A 19,601-nucleotide genomic window follows, 5' to 3' on the forward strand; every position below is an offset into this window, starting at 1 on the left:
GCTAAGCAGTAGGGAAAGCTGGATTCTAACCCAGACCCATCTGTCTCCAAAGCTTGGCTCTTCCCACACATCACATACCTAAGAGAAGTTAAATTAGCAGTTGTTAAGGAAGGAAATGGGGTTTTTGAGCTGGTGAGAACCAAGTATCAAATGATTTGAAGTCCTATTCAAAATTAATATGCCAGAAATGTAAGTATTACTTCCTTCCATTTGACCAATACCCAAATATCAACTGATTTGAAGTCCTATTCGAATTTAAAATGCCAGAAATATAAGTATTACTTCCTTCCATTTGACCAATACCTCCTATTTTAAGAATGTTTTCATATCAATCCTCCCATTGGTTCCTCACAGCAATGCTTTAAGGTAAGTTAGAGAGGCCTTATCCCCTGGCTTTCTACCTCAGAGAAGAGAAACAGCAAACAAAGATGAATCCTGTCAACTTTCCTCTGCTTTATCTCCAAATATATTTGTATTTTCAATTTTTTCCCTATGATCTTTCATTTATTCAACAGTCATCTTTCATTTATTAAACACTTATTTCATGTCAGGTGTCACATCTTCATGACTTTGCAGTCTAATGGGAAGACCTCAGAGTTGTAGAGGAAAAGGTTCATTCAAGGCCATACCTATCTTATTACAGTCCTTACTTTTTCAATTCTGATTCCTTTCTTACAGAGCTTTGGTTTAAACTTCTGTTCCTTTATTTTGTCCTATAGAAAGCTTTCCTGCTGCTTTACCAAACCAGCACTCCTTTTGTTTGTTTTTAATTGTTTCAACCCACTGCAATCTAGCTTTCCAGCAATCAAATGAAATTGATACAAGGCCACCAATGATAACTTATTACAAAATCATCATTGTTCTCAACTATGCTACAATATTGGGCAGCAACGACTTTTATTAAACTATCTTCTTGTTGCTTTCATAATATTTTCACCTGTTTTTCTGGTCCCTTTCACTTGGCTTTTCTTCTATAGCTTAAAATACTGTTTTTTGTTTTTCTCCAGCTGCTTTTAATCTCTTTCTGGACAATCTCATGGCAAAATTCTACTTATCATCTGTAGTCCACTTCCCCAAAGCATTCTTTTTCTGAATTCTCATGTTGGTTAATAGTAATGCCATCACCATGGTAGCCCAACACACAGTAGCCTTCCCTTACTTCATCTTCCACTTTTAGTCAGTCACCAAGTTCTACACATTTTACATAGTCTTCCTAAACTCTCTTCCAGGTGACCTAATTCAAACTCACTTCAGTTCTCACCCAAGCTATCATAACTACCTCCTAACTAGTCTCTCAACTGTTGACTCTCCTTCTAAGTTCCATACATCCTTGCAGCAGACACAGGTACTCTCATACGAATCCTTTCCTTTAAGGACAGCCTCTGGTCCTGAGACATATAAGAAACCCACGCCTGACCAGAGTACCACCCATCCCTAGCCACATGTCTAGGTCAGGAAGGAACACATGACTGAAACTAAACAATGTCTTCCTGAGGAGTTCACTTTCTTGCCAAGGCTACCAGGGAAAGATACTCTCTTTCCTTTTGGGATTGTGAGAACACAGTCCCAGTAAGCAAAAACTGCTCATTGAAGGAAAGAAAGAATGGGGGAGGATGGGAAACCCACTGTCACCAAGTCCTAGACCTAGCTCTGCTTGCCTGGCCAGTAAATATACTTTTGCATTGAAGCCAATTTGAGTTGGATTTCTGTTGTTTGTAACCAAAAGTCCTGATTAACAATTCTCTATCAGGAGAATTGCTATGCTACCGGTTACTTTTCTAAATCACAGATAAAATGTTGTCTACTTTTATTTAGTCAACTAAATTTTGTTCTAGTACATTATACTGAAGAATTCTGCTACCCTGCAAGTTTCACATACATCAATGCGCTTGTTGCAATTTAAATGTAACATGCCACTTCATGCAGCTATGCCCTTACATACGCTGTTCCTTCTGTCTAGCACATGCCCCTCCCACCTCTTCATCCACAAAATGTATAGGTTTGCATAAAATAAGGTGGAAAATTAGACAGCAGCCAAACCATGAAGGGTATTGACTGACACAAAGTAAATAAATACACTTTAGCTTACAGAATTCTAAGCCAAAAAGTTACAAAATAAAACTTCTATCTTAAAGAACTCACTGTTGGTACAATGTCAAGGATGACCTAAAAATAAGGTGATACTAAAGGCAAAGAAAACAGTTAGCAGGCTATCACAATTAGTTTAACCCACAGGCCATGTAGGATGGTGAAACAGTAAACTAGGATAACTTCTCCAGGGGGAAAAGAAACCTGCCAACAGCTATCAATATCATTGATAAGTCTTTCAAATTTCAAGCTAGCATTTCTACTTGCAAGAATGTAGACATAAGAAAACAATGTGAGGCCTATAAAAATTTACATATCAAGATTTTAGTGAGGTATTATTTATAACAAAAGATTGAATATTTAAATGTTGAATAAAATGATTTTATATTTCACACAGTGAAACTGTATCTAATACTTAAAAATAAAATCTTTGAAGAATTTCTAAAACATGAGATACACTAAAAAATGTTATATAGAATACAACACTGCAGTATATATAAAATAATCTTAATTGTGTTAAATAGAAGAGGTTTTTTTTCCCTTTTTCATTTTTAGCATCAACACTAGATGAGTTAGGTCAGTGGCAAGATTATGAGTAATTTGTTCTCTTCTCCTTTTTATCCCCCGTAAGTAATATTGTCCTTAGCCAGGATCCTGATTTGCTAAACAAAATTACTACTTTATAGGTTAAGAAAAATAAGGTCTAGAGTGGTTACATGACAAAGTTCACATTCTAAGAGTTAAGACTAAATCTTAAACACTGCCTGTGTGAAGACTCACTGCCAAGAAGCAAATCTGCAAAGCCAGTCATTTAATCCATAACTCCTATAAGCTCGAGCCTCAAAGGCAGACCAAGTCTACTATGACTTTAAACTTGCTGAACTACAATCCCTCTAAATTCTTAACTCAAAAGCTATAAAGTAGCAAGTGAAGAGCAGACTACAGAAAAGGGTAGTTTAAGATGCTTGTTTTTATGACTTTATTTTTATCTAAATAACCCTTCAAAGAATAGAAAAGGAAATAACAGCAGACCAGACTGGAGAAACAAGGCCTCAGAGTAAGTTGTTAAAAAACATTGATGTTCTGGAGTCTGTTTATTTTGATCTTTAAAAGAAAAAGAGAATGCTTTATTAGAGAAGATTATTTCCCTGAATTAAGAGCTCCATAATCTGTTACAATCACAAATAAACTCTACAGACCTAAGTACTCAACTCATTTAAGTAAGATACCTAACAAAAAGTCATTTGGTAGCTGAAAAAACAGAATTTGAAAATAATACTTATGAAATAAAAGGGCTTCAGGTAAAGGAGTTTGAACAGCTACTGAATAGGAGAAAATAATCATCAGAGACAACTTTAAAAACCTTTATTTTAACCTTATAAATTAAGAAATTGTGGCTTTCTATAGATCCCATGTAAATGATAGTACCACCTAAAAAAATCAATACATTTAAAACGTTTTAAGCCAGGCGTGGTAGCTCTTGCCTGTAATCCCAATTCTCCTTTGGGAGGCTGAGGTGGGTGGATCACTTGAGGTCAGGAGCTCAATACTAGCCGGGCCAACATAGCGAAACCCCATCTCTGCTAAAAATACAAAAATTTGCCAGGCATGGTGGTGTGCACCTACAGTCTCAGCTACTCGGGAGTCTGAGGTGGTACAATCACTTGAAGGTGGGAGAATCGCTTGAACCCAGGAGGCTGAGGTTGCAGTGAGCCAAGATTACGCCACTGCACTCTAGCCTGGGACACTCTGGCAAAAGAAAAAAAAGCCAAAAACAACAATAAAATGTTTCTAAGGTAATAATCAAAGATGGCATCATAGAGCTGGGCACAGTTGTGTATACCTATAGTCTCAGCTACTCAGGATGCTGAGATGGGAGAATTACTTAGCCCATGAGTCTGAGGCCAGCCTGGGCAACATTAAGGAGACTGCGTCTTTATAAACAACAAAAGATTAGAAAATACAGGCACACTTAGCTCTTAACCAATTTCATTCACATAGAGGAATTTTTTTTTAAACAAAACCCAAAAACTTAATTTGTATATCATAAGTGATACTTTTACTCATTTGAATTTGCCTATTTGTATGACTAAACTATACCAATATCTTAATTTCATTGTTTTGAAAATGAATTTTCAAATGGTACCCTTACGTAAATTCAGAAAGGGTTTGGAGTAACCAATGCAAAAGCACCATCCAGTGGTAAAAGATGATAATTACAATGTATACAGGTATTAACAGCAAAATTAGCTAAATGATTTGTGACTCTGCCTTTTCTCCAACACACATTCCAGGAAGAAAAAGTAAACTGGCTATATAATATTGAGGGTATCTGCTGTTTGTTACCATTTTCTTAATAAAATCTTACTCTTACTGTATTAAGTTGGCATTTTTTGTTTGTTTTTCTATCTTGCTACCAATTATCTAAATGCTTGGTTGAGAACAGAATTAAGATAGGAACATTGTTCAAATTCATCCAAAGCCTTTATTAAGGCACAGGATAAAAAATGGTTTATAAAAGTGTGTGAGGGGGTGAATTTCCAATGGAACTCTGGTTACCAACAGCCATCACACACAAGTCAACCTATGTACTTTTTAAAAAGGTGGTCATTTGGTATGTAATCTAGACCTCCTGAAAAGGGCGAGGTAAAGATTCACAATCAGATATTTCATAAAGATTTCAGAATTTCTAAAGAGAACATGAATCTTGAATGTGATCATATTCACTCCAATTTGAAGAAACAACCAGGCAAACAGTGTGTTTCTAATAATCTACTCCTAACATATTAGAAAATAGATGAATAAAATCTTCAGTTTTCAACAAAACAGCTTTTTAATCACCTCCTTTAGAAAAAATTAAAAAGTTCAATACAATGGCTCACACATGTAATCCCAGCACTTTGAAAGGCTGAGGTGAACAGTTCACTTGAGCCCAGAGGTTCAAGAACAGCCTGAAACGTGAAATATTACAGTGGCATGGGCAACATGTGAAACCCCATCTCTACTAAAAATACAAAAATTAGCCGGGCATAGTGGCATGTTCCTGTAGTCCCAGCTACTCAGGAGGCTGCGGTAGGAGGAGCGCTTGAGCTCAGCAGGTTGACGCTGCAGTGAGCCCTCATCATACCACTGCACTCCAGTCTAGGCAACAGTGAGACCTTGTTACAAAGGAAAAACAAGAAAAACCCCAAAACTTTTAATAAAACTAAAAATATACTATTACAAAAACCCAGTAAGGATGATTTTTTGTTGTTGTTGTTCTGAAGCAACTTTATAATAATCAAGTCTACTTGATATCAAACGGTATTACTGTTTGGGATCATAAGATATTTAACAAAAAGTACAGCATACTGTACCTTGATAATGGCAAAACAGTCAATTACTAGACCATAATTTTCTCCTTTTGTACTCTAAAAAAAATTTCCGTATGTTTGAATATGAAAAAATAAAAAATATGAAAAAAATAAAAAAAAAGTTTGAATCTGAAATAAGCCTAATAAATACTAACAACGATATCAAACAAGCTTATACTATCTTCACTAGTACCTGCAGTCCAACATACCTGGAGTTTATGAGATTTTCTTAAAAAACTACTTTTATTAAAAAAACGGGAGTCACTCAAATAATGAGATTCTCTAGTGATTATATTGAATAGCTGTTAATATTTAAAGTGTGCATCACAATCATTTAACATGTAAGAGAATGAGCTATGAGCAAAATGATGTATACAGTTAAACCAAAGTTTGAAAACCTCTAGTAATTTATTAGTATTTCAGGACAAAATAAAACTAGTTGCAATACTGTTATTTTTGGCCGTTTAATATTTTCTTCTCCTTGACAGAGATCTTAAATTATATTTATAAGCTCCCTCCACTGAAAATCTATTTGAATGATTAAACTGCTATACTAAGTTTTCCACTAACACAGGGCCTACTACTACTATAAATGTTTCTACAATAAAGGACTTTTTGGCTGACACTAAGTATTTGCTCACATACAGTTATGTATGAAAGCTAAGTTACAAAGAGGCTTAAATGGCAACAAACTGATAAATTACAAGAACTGCCTATATTACTGGAAGAGACTACTAGAAAATAACCTACCATAATAGGAATTCCCATACTATTTTCCTCTGGAGGCAGTTGTACTGTTTCAATTCCAATCACAAGCCTGTAGCAGAAAACAGATATCAAAAGAAAGAATATGCTGATCCTAGAAATTAAGAGCTATGTTATAAAAAATCAGTACCTTAAGAAAACATGGAATTATTAGCTAATATTCAGAAACTTACTTTGGATTTTATTAATTCAGAATTCACTTTTTTCCTTCTATGAAAAAAAATACTAATCTGTGTAACAAAACATTTTTAAAGGCTTTCTTTATATATTAAACAGGATTGGCTTCCCAGAAGAGACGTAAAAAGTGGTATTGGTTTATTAGAATTGCTAGCAAGAAGTCATCCGCATAAATCTTACACACACACACACACCCAACTTTTCAAACGTATTCACTAATAACATATTCAGCTACTTACTAATCAGTAATTATTTATCCATGAGGATATCTTAAGAAACTGCCTACAGAAGGTTTAAAATATTTGATCTACACATTTTTTGAATATGTACAACAAACTCATTTCAGTAATACATAAAATTTAAGAAATCACTGTAATCTCTCTCAAAGAAAACTCTGGTAATTATATATATACATACACATACTTTTTTAATGTATAGGAGAATATATACATATTATTTAGTAACTTGCTTCTCTCCATCACTCCCCACTTAATGTGGACCTTACCCATGTCCTTAAATATTCTTCTACAACACCTTGAACATGACATTCCATTCAAAAATACTGTATTTAACATATTTCCTAAGAGTAAGTGGGTTGCTTCTATTTTTAAATTCTTATATAATAAAGAGTATTACATATTCTTATACAATACTTGTCCCAGGATAAAAAATAAAATTCCCACCAGTTAATTTTAGTGAAATGGCTTATCTTCATATAAATCAAATTAGGCCTAAAAAATTATGGAGCCATAATCCTCATGTGCAATGACCTACAAAGAACAAATGTCAGAATTACATTCCCTACATAAAAGTGTGCTGCCAACCACATTTCTTTTGTCTTTCTTTTCTTTTGAGACAAGATCTTGTGCTATCACCCAGGCTCGAGTACAGTGGTGCAAAATGTAGCTTCAACCTCCTGGGTTCAAGTGATCCTATCACCTCAGCCTCCTGAGTAGTTGGGACCACAGGTGTGCATCACCTCACCCAGTTAATTTTCAAATTATTTTTGTAGAGATGGGGTCTCATTATGTTGCCCACGCTGGTCTCAAACTCCTGGGCTCAAGCGATCCTTCTGTTTTGGTCTCCCAAAGTGCTAGGGTTACATGAGTGAGCCACTGCACCCACCCACACATTTCTTATTGTTCTGAAAAAATTGTCATCACTGCTATGACAAAGAACCATCTTTGTTATAGTAATTACTGTTGTGGTAATGCCTTCTAAAACGTTAGAAGATACAAACTATCCTATCCACTCTGTTGGAGGAAGGATAGCTATAGTTCCAAACATAAAAATTTGTTATTTCTTCTTTTGTCAAAATTATTTATGAACAAATAAACTTCATCTGAAAATATTAAAGGTATACTATTTTTAGTATGTGTTCTACAGCATGTAACAGAAATGGTAATAGAATTAGTCTGCCATATGGTGGCAGCAAATACAAAAGAAAATTAATTTCTTGAGTAAGTCTATTTACAAAGGTAATGTCTTCCTTGAGTCATGTATTTTAAACAATGGTTTCAAAAAAAAAAAAGGAGGCTTTACAGGTTTTCATAATTATGTTTTAATCTTGTTATATTAACAAGTTCAAAACACTATCATGAGCAAAATTCCAATTGAAAACAGCCTTCTGTTACTATAGCATTTACCAGAACAAGCTGCCTCAAAAACTATGTGGCTTTTGATCCTTGTCAGTCAACATGCAATTGCAATGACTTTTATTGTATTAACTAAAATGTACATATCTTACATAAAAATTCTATTTTCTTACTTTAACCAAAGCCACCTAGCCTAGCCTACCTCCACAAATATTTACTCATTGTTTGTTAATAACTACTTATATGCTAAGTTCATGAAACTTACACAAAATCTCTCATCTATTTCCTTTTCCCTGATTTGTAAAATGGCATCATTAAGACCACCTTAAGAGCCTAAGGATAAAAAATACTATAGTGTCTCTTCACCTATAATTTGCAATGGGAAAAAAACACTACACAGAAAAATTCAAGTAAGAAAGTTTTATTTTTCCTCCTTTGACTGCCTTAAAGTCTTTCTGTTCTATAGAAATAAAGTTATTTCAAAGGGAAAAATGTTTGATGCCCTTTATTTACTACCCTATTTAACCTACTAGATGCTGAGTAACAAACATTTAAGTTACATGAAACAACTGAAAAATGTATTAGAGTATCTTTTCACATACAATATGAAAATAAGTCAATCTTTTATTTATAGAAGTTACAGCCAAAATGTCTTATAATCCAAGACACAGAGATATGAGTAGACCCAAACTGAGAATAAATTCATGCACAGATTGTACATAATCAGAGTTAAAACAAATCTGAAAACCTATCTCTTAAAAAAGAGGGAGGAGGTGGGCACAGTGGCTCATACCTGTAATCCCAGCACTTTGGGAGGCCAAGGTGGGAGGATCACTTGAGCTCAGGAGTTTGAGAACTGCCTGGGCAACACGGCAAAACCCCATCTCTGTAAGAAAACAAAACCAAAACCAAACAACCAAAACCAAAAACACACATCCGAATATTGTAAAGGCCCAGTCTGCCACAGAGCGTGCATTTTCTTTAAGGCAGGGGCTATATCTCACTCATTTCATCAGTATGTCTACCTCTATGACTTTCCTTAACATACAACAGTAATGAACAATTTCTCATGTGCAAGCAAGAAGTGAAGACTAGGGCAGAACCGTAAGCAGCTTGGCTGAGCATTCTGTACCACAACACAGAAGCAATTTGTAAAGTCTAGGAGAGTTTGTTTCTGTTTGGGCTTTTTGGGGGAGTTATTGGGGGTAGATTGAGGCATTTAGCAAAATCTCTGCCAAATCATAGCCGAGTGCCAAGAGAATGAACAGAGAATTCAGTGGACATACACTATGAAGAACACAGACATTACAAAAATAGTTTTAAAAGATTCATTAAACAAACAACCACTAGAATAAGCAGCAATAACAATCCTCAGGGAGCGGGGAGAAAAAGACTCTCCAGCTACAATATTCAAAATATCCAATTTCCAACAAAAACATTTGAGGCATGCAAATAAAGATCAAACTATAACCTAGTCACGAGAGAAAAAGAAATTAATAGTAGTAACTGTCCCAGAGGAAGGCCAGACACTAGATTTACTAGACAAAGACTTTATATCAACTGCCATAAATATGGTCACAGAACTAAAGGAAACCCTAGACAAAGAACTAAAGGAAACCAGAATGTTATCTTACTAATTAGAGAATATCAATTTAAAAAATGGAACTCAATAGAAGGGAACAAAATAGAAATTCTGGAGCTAAAGAATAAAATAATTACAATGAAAAATAGCTAGTTCTTTGAAAAGATCAACAAAACCGATAAGCCTTTAGCTAGACTGACAAAAGACTCAAATTACTAAAATAAAAACAAAAGTAGGCATATTACTACTGACCTTATAAAAGGTTAGTATTGTTATTAAGATTACAATTGTATGCCAACATATTAGCCTATTTACACAAAACGAACTAATTCCTGGAACCACACAACTATCAAAACTGACCCAAGAAATAGAAAACTGAACAGTCCTGTAACACAGTGGTCCCCAAGCTTTTTGGCACCAGGGATCAGTGTTGTGAAAGACAATTTTTACATGGGGCGGGGGGTGGGGAAGGGCTGAAACTGTTCCAACTCCACTCATCAGGCATTAGATTCTCATAAGGAGTACACAATCTAGATCCCTTGCATGCACAGTTTACAATAGGGTTCCTATGCGAATCTAATGCAGCCACTGATCTGACAGGAGGCAGAGCTCAGGCAGGAATGCTCGCTTGAAGGCCACTCACCTTCTGCTCTATAGTCTGGTTCCTGATGGGCCATGAACCGTCTGTGGCCTGGTGGTCAGGACCCCTGCTATAACAAATGAAGATACTGAATCAAGAATTAAAACCTCCCAGCAAAGAAAAGTCCAGGACTAGATGGCTTCACTGATGAAGTCTACCAAAAATTTAAAGAATTAACATAAGTTCTTCTCAAAATAAAAGAAGAGGACTAAAATACTCTTCGAAATATAGTGCTAGGACAAATGGATATCCACATTTCTTGAAGTCAAAACTAGATACCGGATACCAAAACTACAAAAAGACATCATGAGGAAACAAACAATAGACTAATATCCCTTAAGATTATGTGAAAATTTTCAACAAAATACTAGCAAACCAAATTCAGCAGCACATCAAAACAATTACAGACCATGCCCAAATGGGGCTTATACCAGGAATGCAAGGGTGATTGAACACTTTAAAATATTTAATGTATCACATTAGTAAGATGAAAGGAATAAACACATGATAATCTCAACTGATGCAGAGAAAAAGCATTTACAAAATCCATTATGTTTTCATGATAAAAACATTCAACATCATAGGAGAAGGAAACTTCTTTACCATGATAAAGACTATTTAAAAACCCAACCCTAACATCATACTTAAGGGTGAAAAACTCAATGCTTTCTTCCTAAGATAAGGAACAATACAAAGATGCCACTTTCACCACTTTTATTCAATACTGGTCTACAAGTTCTAGCCAGATTGAATAAGTAAGAAATAAAAGCCACTCAAATTGGAAAGTAGTAAAACAAACCAAAAAACCATCTCTATTTGCAGATATGATCTTAATGCATAGAAAATCATAAAGAATGTTTTGTTCTGTTTATTTTGAGACGGGGTCTCACTCTGTCACACAAGCTGGAGTGCAGTGACACCATCTCAGCTCACTGTAACCTCTGCCTCCTGGTCTCAAGCAATCCTCCCACCTCAGCCTCCTGAGTAGCTGGGACCATAGGCGTGTGCCACCACAGCCAGCTAGTTTTTTGTATTTTTGGTAATGACAGGGTTTCACCATGTTGCCTAGGCTGCTCTTGAACTCCTGACCTTAAGCAATCTGCCCACCTCGGTCTCCCAAAGTGCTGGGACTACAGGTGTAAGCCACCAAGGTAGGCCAAGACTTTTTACAAAAAAAAAGCTATCAGAGCTAATGAACAAATTGCTGAATTAACGAAAGTTGCAGAATATAAAAGAAATTCACAAAATCCGTTGCTTTTCTATATACCAGCAAAGAACAATCCAAAAGTAAGAAATTAAGAAACAATTCTATTTATCATCAGAAAGAAAGAATAAAACTTAGGAAAAACTAGCTCTGATAATTTGATGACTAAGAAGGCCCAGGCCTAAAAATGGGCACAAGGAAAATGTTTAAAAGTAAAAAAACACATTATTGGTGTGCTGAATGCGTCCATGTGCACATCTGCCATCAGGTATCACTTATGTCAAAATGACTTACAGAACAAGGAGTTGGTTTAAACTCATTGTTAAAAGGCATTCCTAATAAAGAGGGCAGGATACAAAGTTGACTAGGATGCAGGAGGACAGACTGGAAGAAATATAAATTGATAGAACCTCTGTGCAACTGGCAACCACCAGCAAAATTTTCAATGCACATTCCACTGAAAAAGACCTCCAAGATATTTCAGGGTTGAGGTGTAGTACAAAACAATCAAATAAGCCAACTTGTGTGTTAAAACGAAGAGAAAATTAAGAACAAATTTGTATATACTTGGTTTATCTCTTGTAAAATTACCAGTACTCTCTACATCATGGGGCAGAAAGCTTAAACCACTCTTCCCAGAATTTTTTATTGAATGATTCAAAGATAGTCTCTGCCAATGAGGGGCATGTATGCAAGATTAAATGAAGAGAAAGAAATGCAATTTTTGTCTGACAGCAAATGGGAGTAAATTCACGGGCAGACAATAGGCATGAGGTTGGAAGCAGCTGTTGCATAAGAAATCATCTACCTTTTCTGGACTCAATACTGTACAATGCCAATTTTTCAAATTAAATCCACAATCTCAATGGAATATCAGTTATGCTCAACAATTTTCAAGGCACTCCAAAATGTTTTAAAATTTTATATGGAAGACCAAAGGGTAAAGAGACAATTTTGGGCAAAAAAAAAAAAAAAAAAAAAAGGTTGAACTACACATCATATACAAAAATAAATTCTAGGTCATTCAGAAAACTAGGGGTAAAAATTGCTAATTTTTAGAAGAAACAACATTTTCTTAAGACCTTGATGGTTTCTTACACAACATAAAAAAGGGAGAAAAACCCAGAAAAGATTAGTAAGAATGATTACACTATGAAAGTTCTGAATAAGTGACCCCTGAAACAAAGTAAAGACTAGCCACAGACTGAGGTATAAAAAAAACCAATATTCATAACCTACAGATCTATCACTATTATACAAAGAAAAAAATAGGCAATTCACAAACTTGTCAAAAATATTTCAAAATATATTCAATCTTTTTAGAAATCTGGAAAATCCAAATTAAAACAAAGTATTCTCGTCTACATCAGAATGCCAAAATTAAAGTCAAACTAAAATAATGATTGGCAAGTTTGAGAGTGAAGAATAACTCTTACTCAAATGTTTGTGGCAATATAATCAGTATAGCCCCTTTGAAGAAAATAATAATTACATAATAAAGATGAACGTGTCTATATCCTATGACCCAGCATTTCTACCTCCACATATCAATCTCAGAGGAATAGTACAGAAAAAGATACATACACATTGTACTAGAATTTCTACAACACTATTTGTAATAGCTAAAACTATAAGATACCTAACTACAGAATTTCAAGAAAATAAACGCCAGTTTATTGGTATCAGATATACGGCAACCATTAGTTTTATTTGTATAATATTATCAGGTGTAAATGCAATTTTGTTACATGCATAGATTGTGTAGTGGTCAAATTGGGGCTTTTGGGGTATCCCCAAAGATACAGATATACAGCAATTACAACAAATGTACCATCATGGATGAATTTTAAAAGCAGTGATAAAAAGATACATAAAGCATACCATTTATTTAAAATTTTAGAAAACATAATAGCAATATACTCTTTATGGGTATGTAAATAGAGTGTAAGTGAAAAAAACTTACACGATAAAAGCTAACTTTCAAGATGGTTACCCACAAAAAAAGGGGGGCAGAGCTCTAGTTATACATGTAACTATTTCATCCTTTAAGATACACAAAGGAAATTTGGCAATGTATTGACAGCTGTCTATTCCTAGTGACAGGTACTTAGGTTTATATTTTATATTGCAGTGTCTAAACACTTCAATTTAATTAAAAACATTTTTCAAGAAAGATCATTCTGATTGGTTTGAGTGTAGAAGATGAACTGAAATGGGGGCAAAGATTAGAGAGGGTAGACTGGTCAGAGAACAACTGCATTAATCAAGTAAGAAATGACAGCAGCATGAACTAAAGCCATTAAAGTACAAGGGAGAGATCAGTATTTATACATACAAATTAGGACTACAGAGTTCTTCATACAGTTATGCAAGCACGTATGCCTGTGGGTCATTTTCCTTTCTTTAAAATCTCTTATATTAGACATTTCTGAAAAGAAGACACATATGGTCAAGTATATGGAAAAAAAGTTAACTCACTCATCACCAGGGAAAGGCAAATTAAAACCATGAGATATCACCTCACATCTGTTAGAATAGCCGCTATCAAAAAGATAAAAGGTAAAGTGTTGGCAAGGATGTGGAGAAAAGAGAATCCCTGCCCATTGTTGAGGGGAATGTAAATTAGTACAGCCATTATAGAAAACAGTATGAAGTTTCCTCAAAAAATTAAAAATAAAATTGCCATATGATCCAGTAATCCCATTACAGGATATATAACCAAAAGAAACGAAAGCAGTATGTCAAAGAGGTATCTGCACTCACATGTTCATAGCGGCATTATTCAAAATAGCCAAAACATAGAATCGACCTAAGTGTCCATCAATAAATCAAGAAAAACGTGTTATATATACACAATGGGATACTATTCGGCCTTAAGAAAGGAGGAAATCCTGTCATTGCCCCAACACAGATGAACCTAGAGGACATTATGTTAGTGAAATAAGCCAGGCACAGAAAGTGGAAGATCACATGATTTCACCTATTTGTGGAATCTAAAAAAGTCAAAAGTGTAGAATCGGAGAAGAGAATGGTGGGTCCTAGGGGTCTGGGGAAGGCAGACTAAATGATTAAAAGTTTATTTCCAGTATATCATCTTTTTAAAATGACTTTGTATTTCATACAGCTGTAATACCAGTTACAGGCATCTCTTATACAAATATTTTTAACAAGAAAAACTCCAAAGTTAAATGCTAACAATTACCTTTAAAAACAAATGAAAACACAAAAGGCATGCATAATGTCAAGGACTAGAAGAAAACTGCATCTATGATTCTGAGAAAGGAAAAGAAACAAAAAACAAAAACCCTTTAATAAATCTAGAAGTTGTGAGGGCTTGAACAGACATTTATTTATCTAAAGGTATACAAACGCCCAATCAACATGAAAAGATGTTCAAGATCACAAATTATTAGGGATATACAAACCAAAATCATGAAATACTACTTCACACACATTAGAATGGCTACCATAAAAATTAAACACCCACATTGTAACAGATGTTGGCAAGAATGCAGAGAGACTGGAACACCTGTACATTTCTAGTGGGAATGTGAAATTGTACAATCATTAATGCATACATTACACTACAGTGATTCCTCAAAAAATTAAACGCAGAATTACTGTATGATCCAACAACTCCACTCTAGGTATACACCCCAAAGAACTGAAAGCAGAAATTTAAATAGATATCTGTATGCTCATGTTCATAGAATTATTCACAATATCCAAAAAGATACCTGGGAAGCAACCCAAGGGTCCATCAATGAATGAATAAATAAACAAAATGTGGTTTATACATATAGTGGAATATTATTCAGTCTTAATAAGGAAAGAACGTTATATATGCTACAACACAACATGTATGGGCCTCAAAGACATTTTGCTCAGTGAAATAAGCCAGTTACAAAAGAACAAATATTGTATGACTCCACGTATATGAGGCTGAATGGTGGTTTCCAGGGATTGAGAAAGGAGACAGGGCAAGTTACTGTTTAATGGGTATGGGTTTTCATTTGGGGAAGAGTTCTGGAGATAGATGGTGGTAATGTCTGCACAACAACGTGAATGTGCTTAATGCCATTGAACTTTATACTTAAGATAGTTAAAACAGGCCAGGCACAGTGGTTCACGCCTGTAATCCCAGCACTTTGGGAGGCCGAAGCAGGTGGATCACTTGAGGTCTGGAGTTCAAGACTAGCCCAGCCAACATGGTGAAACCCCATCCCTACAAAAAATACAAAAATAAGCCAAGCATGATTGTGTGCATCTGTAATCCCAGCTACTAAGAAGGTGAAAGCAAGAGAAACACTTGAATCTGGGAGGCAGAGATTGCAGTGGGCCTAGGTTGCTCCACTGCACTCCAGCCTAAGTGACAGACAGAACAAGGCTCTATCTCAAAAAGAAAAAAAAAAGGTTAAAATAAATTTAATGTTATATATGTTTTACAATAAAAAAACTAATAGCAAAATATTTTCCTATTACATAAATAATTCTGAGTTTAGAATATTTTTGTTTTAGAATGAGAATTTTTTTGAAGCAAAGTAGTATTCTGATGGATTCTATTACACACACACACACACACAATTTATGAAGACCTATGCCCCTAAAAATGGAATGTCACTGATTAGATAGAATAGGAATGTAAGCAGAAATCATTTGATCTCAAAGAAAGCAGAAGGTAAAAGAAAAATAATATGGAACTTAAACTGATACATGTATCTACTTAAATGTTTCAAAAAGTATATAGGTGACTTGAAAAAAATCTTGTTTTCAAAGCAAGTTTTAAAGACAGAACTTCCTCACATTTAGTGAAAAACATTCAAGTATACAAATATCGATGCTAAGTATTACTTGTACTAGCGCTTGAAAAAAAATTATGGTATTGTTTTAACATTGTAGTTCTTAACACCCACCATGAAGTGACTATAAATTATAAGCCTCCCATGGCTTAAAGTACCGCATGTAAGAAATTCTATCTACAACATCAGCTTAACAAAAATATTAGTATTGGGGGCGGAAATCACTGCCTTCACATTTTTAACCTAATCTTTGCCAGATTTTCCTGATTTCCTCTGTATCCTCCACAGGTTTGCACCATACTGCACTTATTCACTGACTTCACAGATGTTTCTCCAAACCAAACCAAACTTAACTCTTTATAAAGACATAAAAAAGGCCAAGACTCTAAATCAAGTAATCCTGATTAATTTTATATAGTTAAGAAAACATTGGCAGAGAGTCTCTTTTCCTCTAAATAATTTTCAGGAAGGTTTTCCTACATGTTGCCTGAAATAACTTCCATAATACCTACTAACAATTCATTCAAGCACAGAGTTTATTTTCATGATTTACAGAAACAGAAAACATTTAGAATAAAGCTGTAGTGCGTTCACTACTAAAATGCTCCTGTCATACTCTCTTTTAATGGGTATGCAATCTCTTACATTTAAGGTGTATTACCTTCATGTTTCTCTCTCTCTCTCTCTCTCTCTCTCTCTCTCTCTCACACACATTGTTTTTTTTTGTTTGTATGTCTGTTTTGAGATAGAGTCTCACTCTGTCACCCAGGTTACAGTGCAGTGGTGCTACCTTGGCTCACTGCAACCTCCACCTCCTAGACTCAAGTGATTCTCCTGCCTCAGCCTCCCAAACAGCTGGGATTACAGGTGCCTACCACCACATCTGGCTAATTATTGTATTTTCAGTAGAGATGGGGTTTCACCATGTTGGCCAGGCTGAGAGATTTTCTGACCTCAAGTGAACTGCCCACTTCCCAAAGTGCTGGGATTACAGGTGTGAGCCACTGCGTCCAGCCCTAACTTCATGTTTCTCTAAAGACTTTTGTAAGGTAACAATTTTTCCAAAATCATTTGCCTATTTTAACCTCTAGAAAATGACATATTTACCATTCCCTGCAATTCTTTGTCATTCTTTCAGAACTAATTCTCCATTCATCATATCCATAAGTGATGCAATTCTAGCCATATGAAGTCAAAATTTGACCACACTAAATTCTGCCATGTATTTCATACATAAAAATATATGCACATCTGAAATATAAAGCCAGAACTTTCCAACAAAGTCCAAGAAATTTAAATCTCCTAGTCTGTAGTAGCCAAACCCAGTAAGAGAGACAAACTTAGGTTCAACAATATCTCCGAATCCAATATTAGAAGGCTGTTTTTAAATTTTCTGGTCTTAAGATCGCTTCACATGTTAGAATTATTTAAGAGCCTAAAAAGTTTTGCTTATGAGGGTTATTTCTACTGATGTCTACTGTATTAAAAATTAAAACTAGGAAACTGTTTAAAAGTATTTATTTTTAATTTACTTACTGCTAAATCCACTACATGTCAATATAAATAACTTTAAATGATTATTAAAAAAAAAATTAAGTAGCACTGTTCATGTCTGGCTTAACAGAAAATAGATAAAATCTCACAGCTGCCTCTGCATTTAATTTGCTGCAATAAGTTATTGTGGTTCAAGTATATGAAGAAAATCTATACTCATGGTAGCAAATTTTTAGGTACTTGTGGATAATCTTTGATATTACATCAAAGATTGACAAATGATAGCTCTTACAAGTTAGCTATAATGTAAATTATGAAGCTGTATCAATAAGCTTTTACTACTTTTTTCACATTAAAATCCATTGGTCTAACTGCACTTTGAATGGATCTTTTTACCCATGTGTGATTTTACAATATCATGCATCAGTCATTTGGAAAATGCTGGTTCCCTGGTTAGGCAGGTTTTCAATTACTGACAGATTTCATGATATACAATATCAAAAGTCACATTTATTAATATTCTACCAATGCCACCAGAAAAGTCTTTATGTATGGTAAAGCTTACTCTTTATAAAGACGTAATAAAGGCCAAGACTCTAAATCAAGGTAATCCTGATTAAGGATTTTTCTTATATAGATAAGAAAACATTTGCAGAGAGTCTCTTTTCCTCTAAATAATTTTCATTACGGTTTTCCTACATGTTGCCTGAAATATCAAGCTCAAGGTGGCTACCTAAATTATAATTTTTGCTTGGAAGGTCAAATTTTCACCATCTGTAACAAATATTGAGAGTTGCTTTCCTTGAAGTGATGAATTTACTTTGTTCCTTTTCAAGAAATATTTTCAATAAAAGGTTTGCCAAAGAGTCTAATCTGAATAAGCATAATGTTAGTTGTTTTTCAAGTAAAAAGGTATTCTATTTTTTTTAAAAAAAAAAGACTAGTCCAGTTAGCAACTCAATCACATAAGCATTTTTCCTGTGCAGTATATACTCATTTTATCATACAGATACCCCATGGTCAAGTGTAATATAAGTAACTAACACTTAAAAACAGTCTTAAGGGAAATAGGCTTTTCTCTCCTTAACTATGATCAGGGCAGTGAAAACCACAGACTACTAGTCTGGTGCCACTAACTTGATTCATAATACATAGTAGATACCATTACTTTTGTACTATTAGTCCAAATGTCAAAGTAAAAAAGGCATATAACATTTTATTATTATTATTTATTATTATTATTATTGAGAACAGTTTTGACCTTAGGGACTCCCAGGGGTTCATGGACCACACTTTGAAAAGTCTCTTAGACCAGGGTCTCAAACCCCTGGGCCTAGGACCACTAGCCGTTGGGCCTGTTAGAAACTGGGCTGGACAGCAGACAGTGAGCAAGCATGCATTACCATCTGAATCCTGCCTCCTGTCAGAGCAGTGCAGCATTAAATTCTCATAGGACTGTGAATCCTATTTTGAATTGCACATGTGACGGATCTAGGTTGTGTGTTCTTTATGAGACTAACTAATGCCTGATGATCTGTAGTGGAATAGTTTCATCCCCAAACCATCCTACCCCCACCGCCCCCATCCACGGAAAAACTGTCTTCCATGAAACTGGTCCCTGGTGCTAAAAAGGTTGGGGATTGCTGCAGTAATTTTGGCCAAAGAAAGGTTTGGCTCTTGCTCAGCTCCTGGAAGGTAACCACTAAGCCCTTGGAATGTCCTGCTTGATGAAGAGTCATTGTTTACCTGGGGGCCTTTTTCCATGCCAGATAGCCTTAACAATATGATTTTTGGTGGGCTTTAAGTCACGCAGTATCAGCTTGACCTCTGGAGGAGATGGACACTAACATCAGCCACAGGTGTGGTCAACTGTGACCACACAGTTGTGACTGACTTCTCAATAA

The 19,601-nt window shown here is 35.0% G+C and overlaps 1 protein-coding gene across 11 annotated transcripts in view; it reads right to left on the reverse strand.

The window, feature by feature from the left end:
• The window catches only part of ANKRD28 (ankyrin repeat domain 28), a 208,642-nt gene that overhangs the window by 157,945 nt on the left and 31,096 nt on the right, over window positions 1–19,601 (reverse strand). For 6 of the 11 annotated variants that reach the window (XR_013528648.1, XR_013528652.1, XR_013528651.1 and 3 more), the window contains exon 2: window positions 6,192–6,258. The exons of 2 other annotated variants lie outside the window; for them this stretch is intronic. Coding sequence is in view for 3 of the 9 variants with exons in the window: in XM_035278350.3 (XP_035134241.1) it covers window positions 6,192–6,209 (18 nt within the window). In the remaining 6 variants the exon portion in view is untranslated. Of the gene's footprint in view, window positions 1–6,191; window positions 6,259–10,203; window positions 10,273–19,601 lie in introns of those variants that run through there. 3 more of the 11 variants (XM_078354254.1, XM_078354253.1, XM_078354256.1) reach the window with 3 other exon arrangements.

Source organism: Callithrix jacchus, chromosome 17, assembly GCF_049354715.1.
Source record: "Callithrix jacchus isolate 240 chromosome 17, calJac240_pri, whole genome shotgun sequence".
Taxonomy (NCBI): Eukaryota; Metazoa; Chordata; class Mammalia; order Primates; family Cebidae; genus Callithrix; species Callithrix jacchus.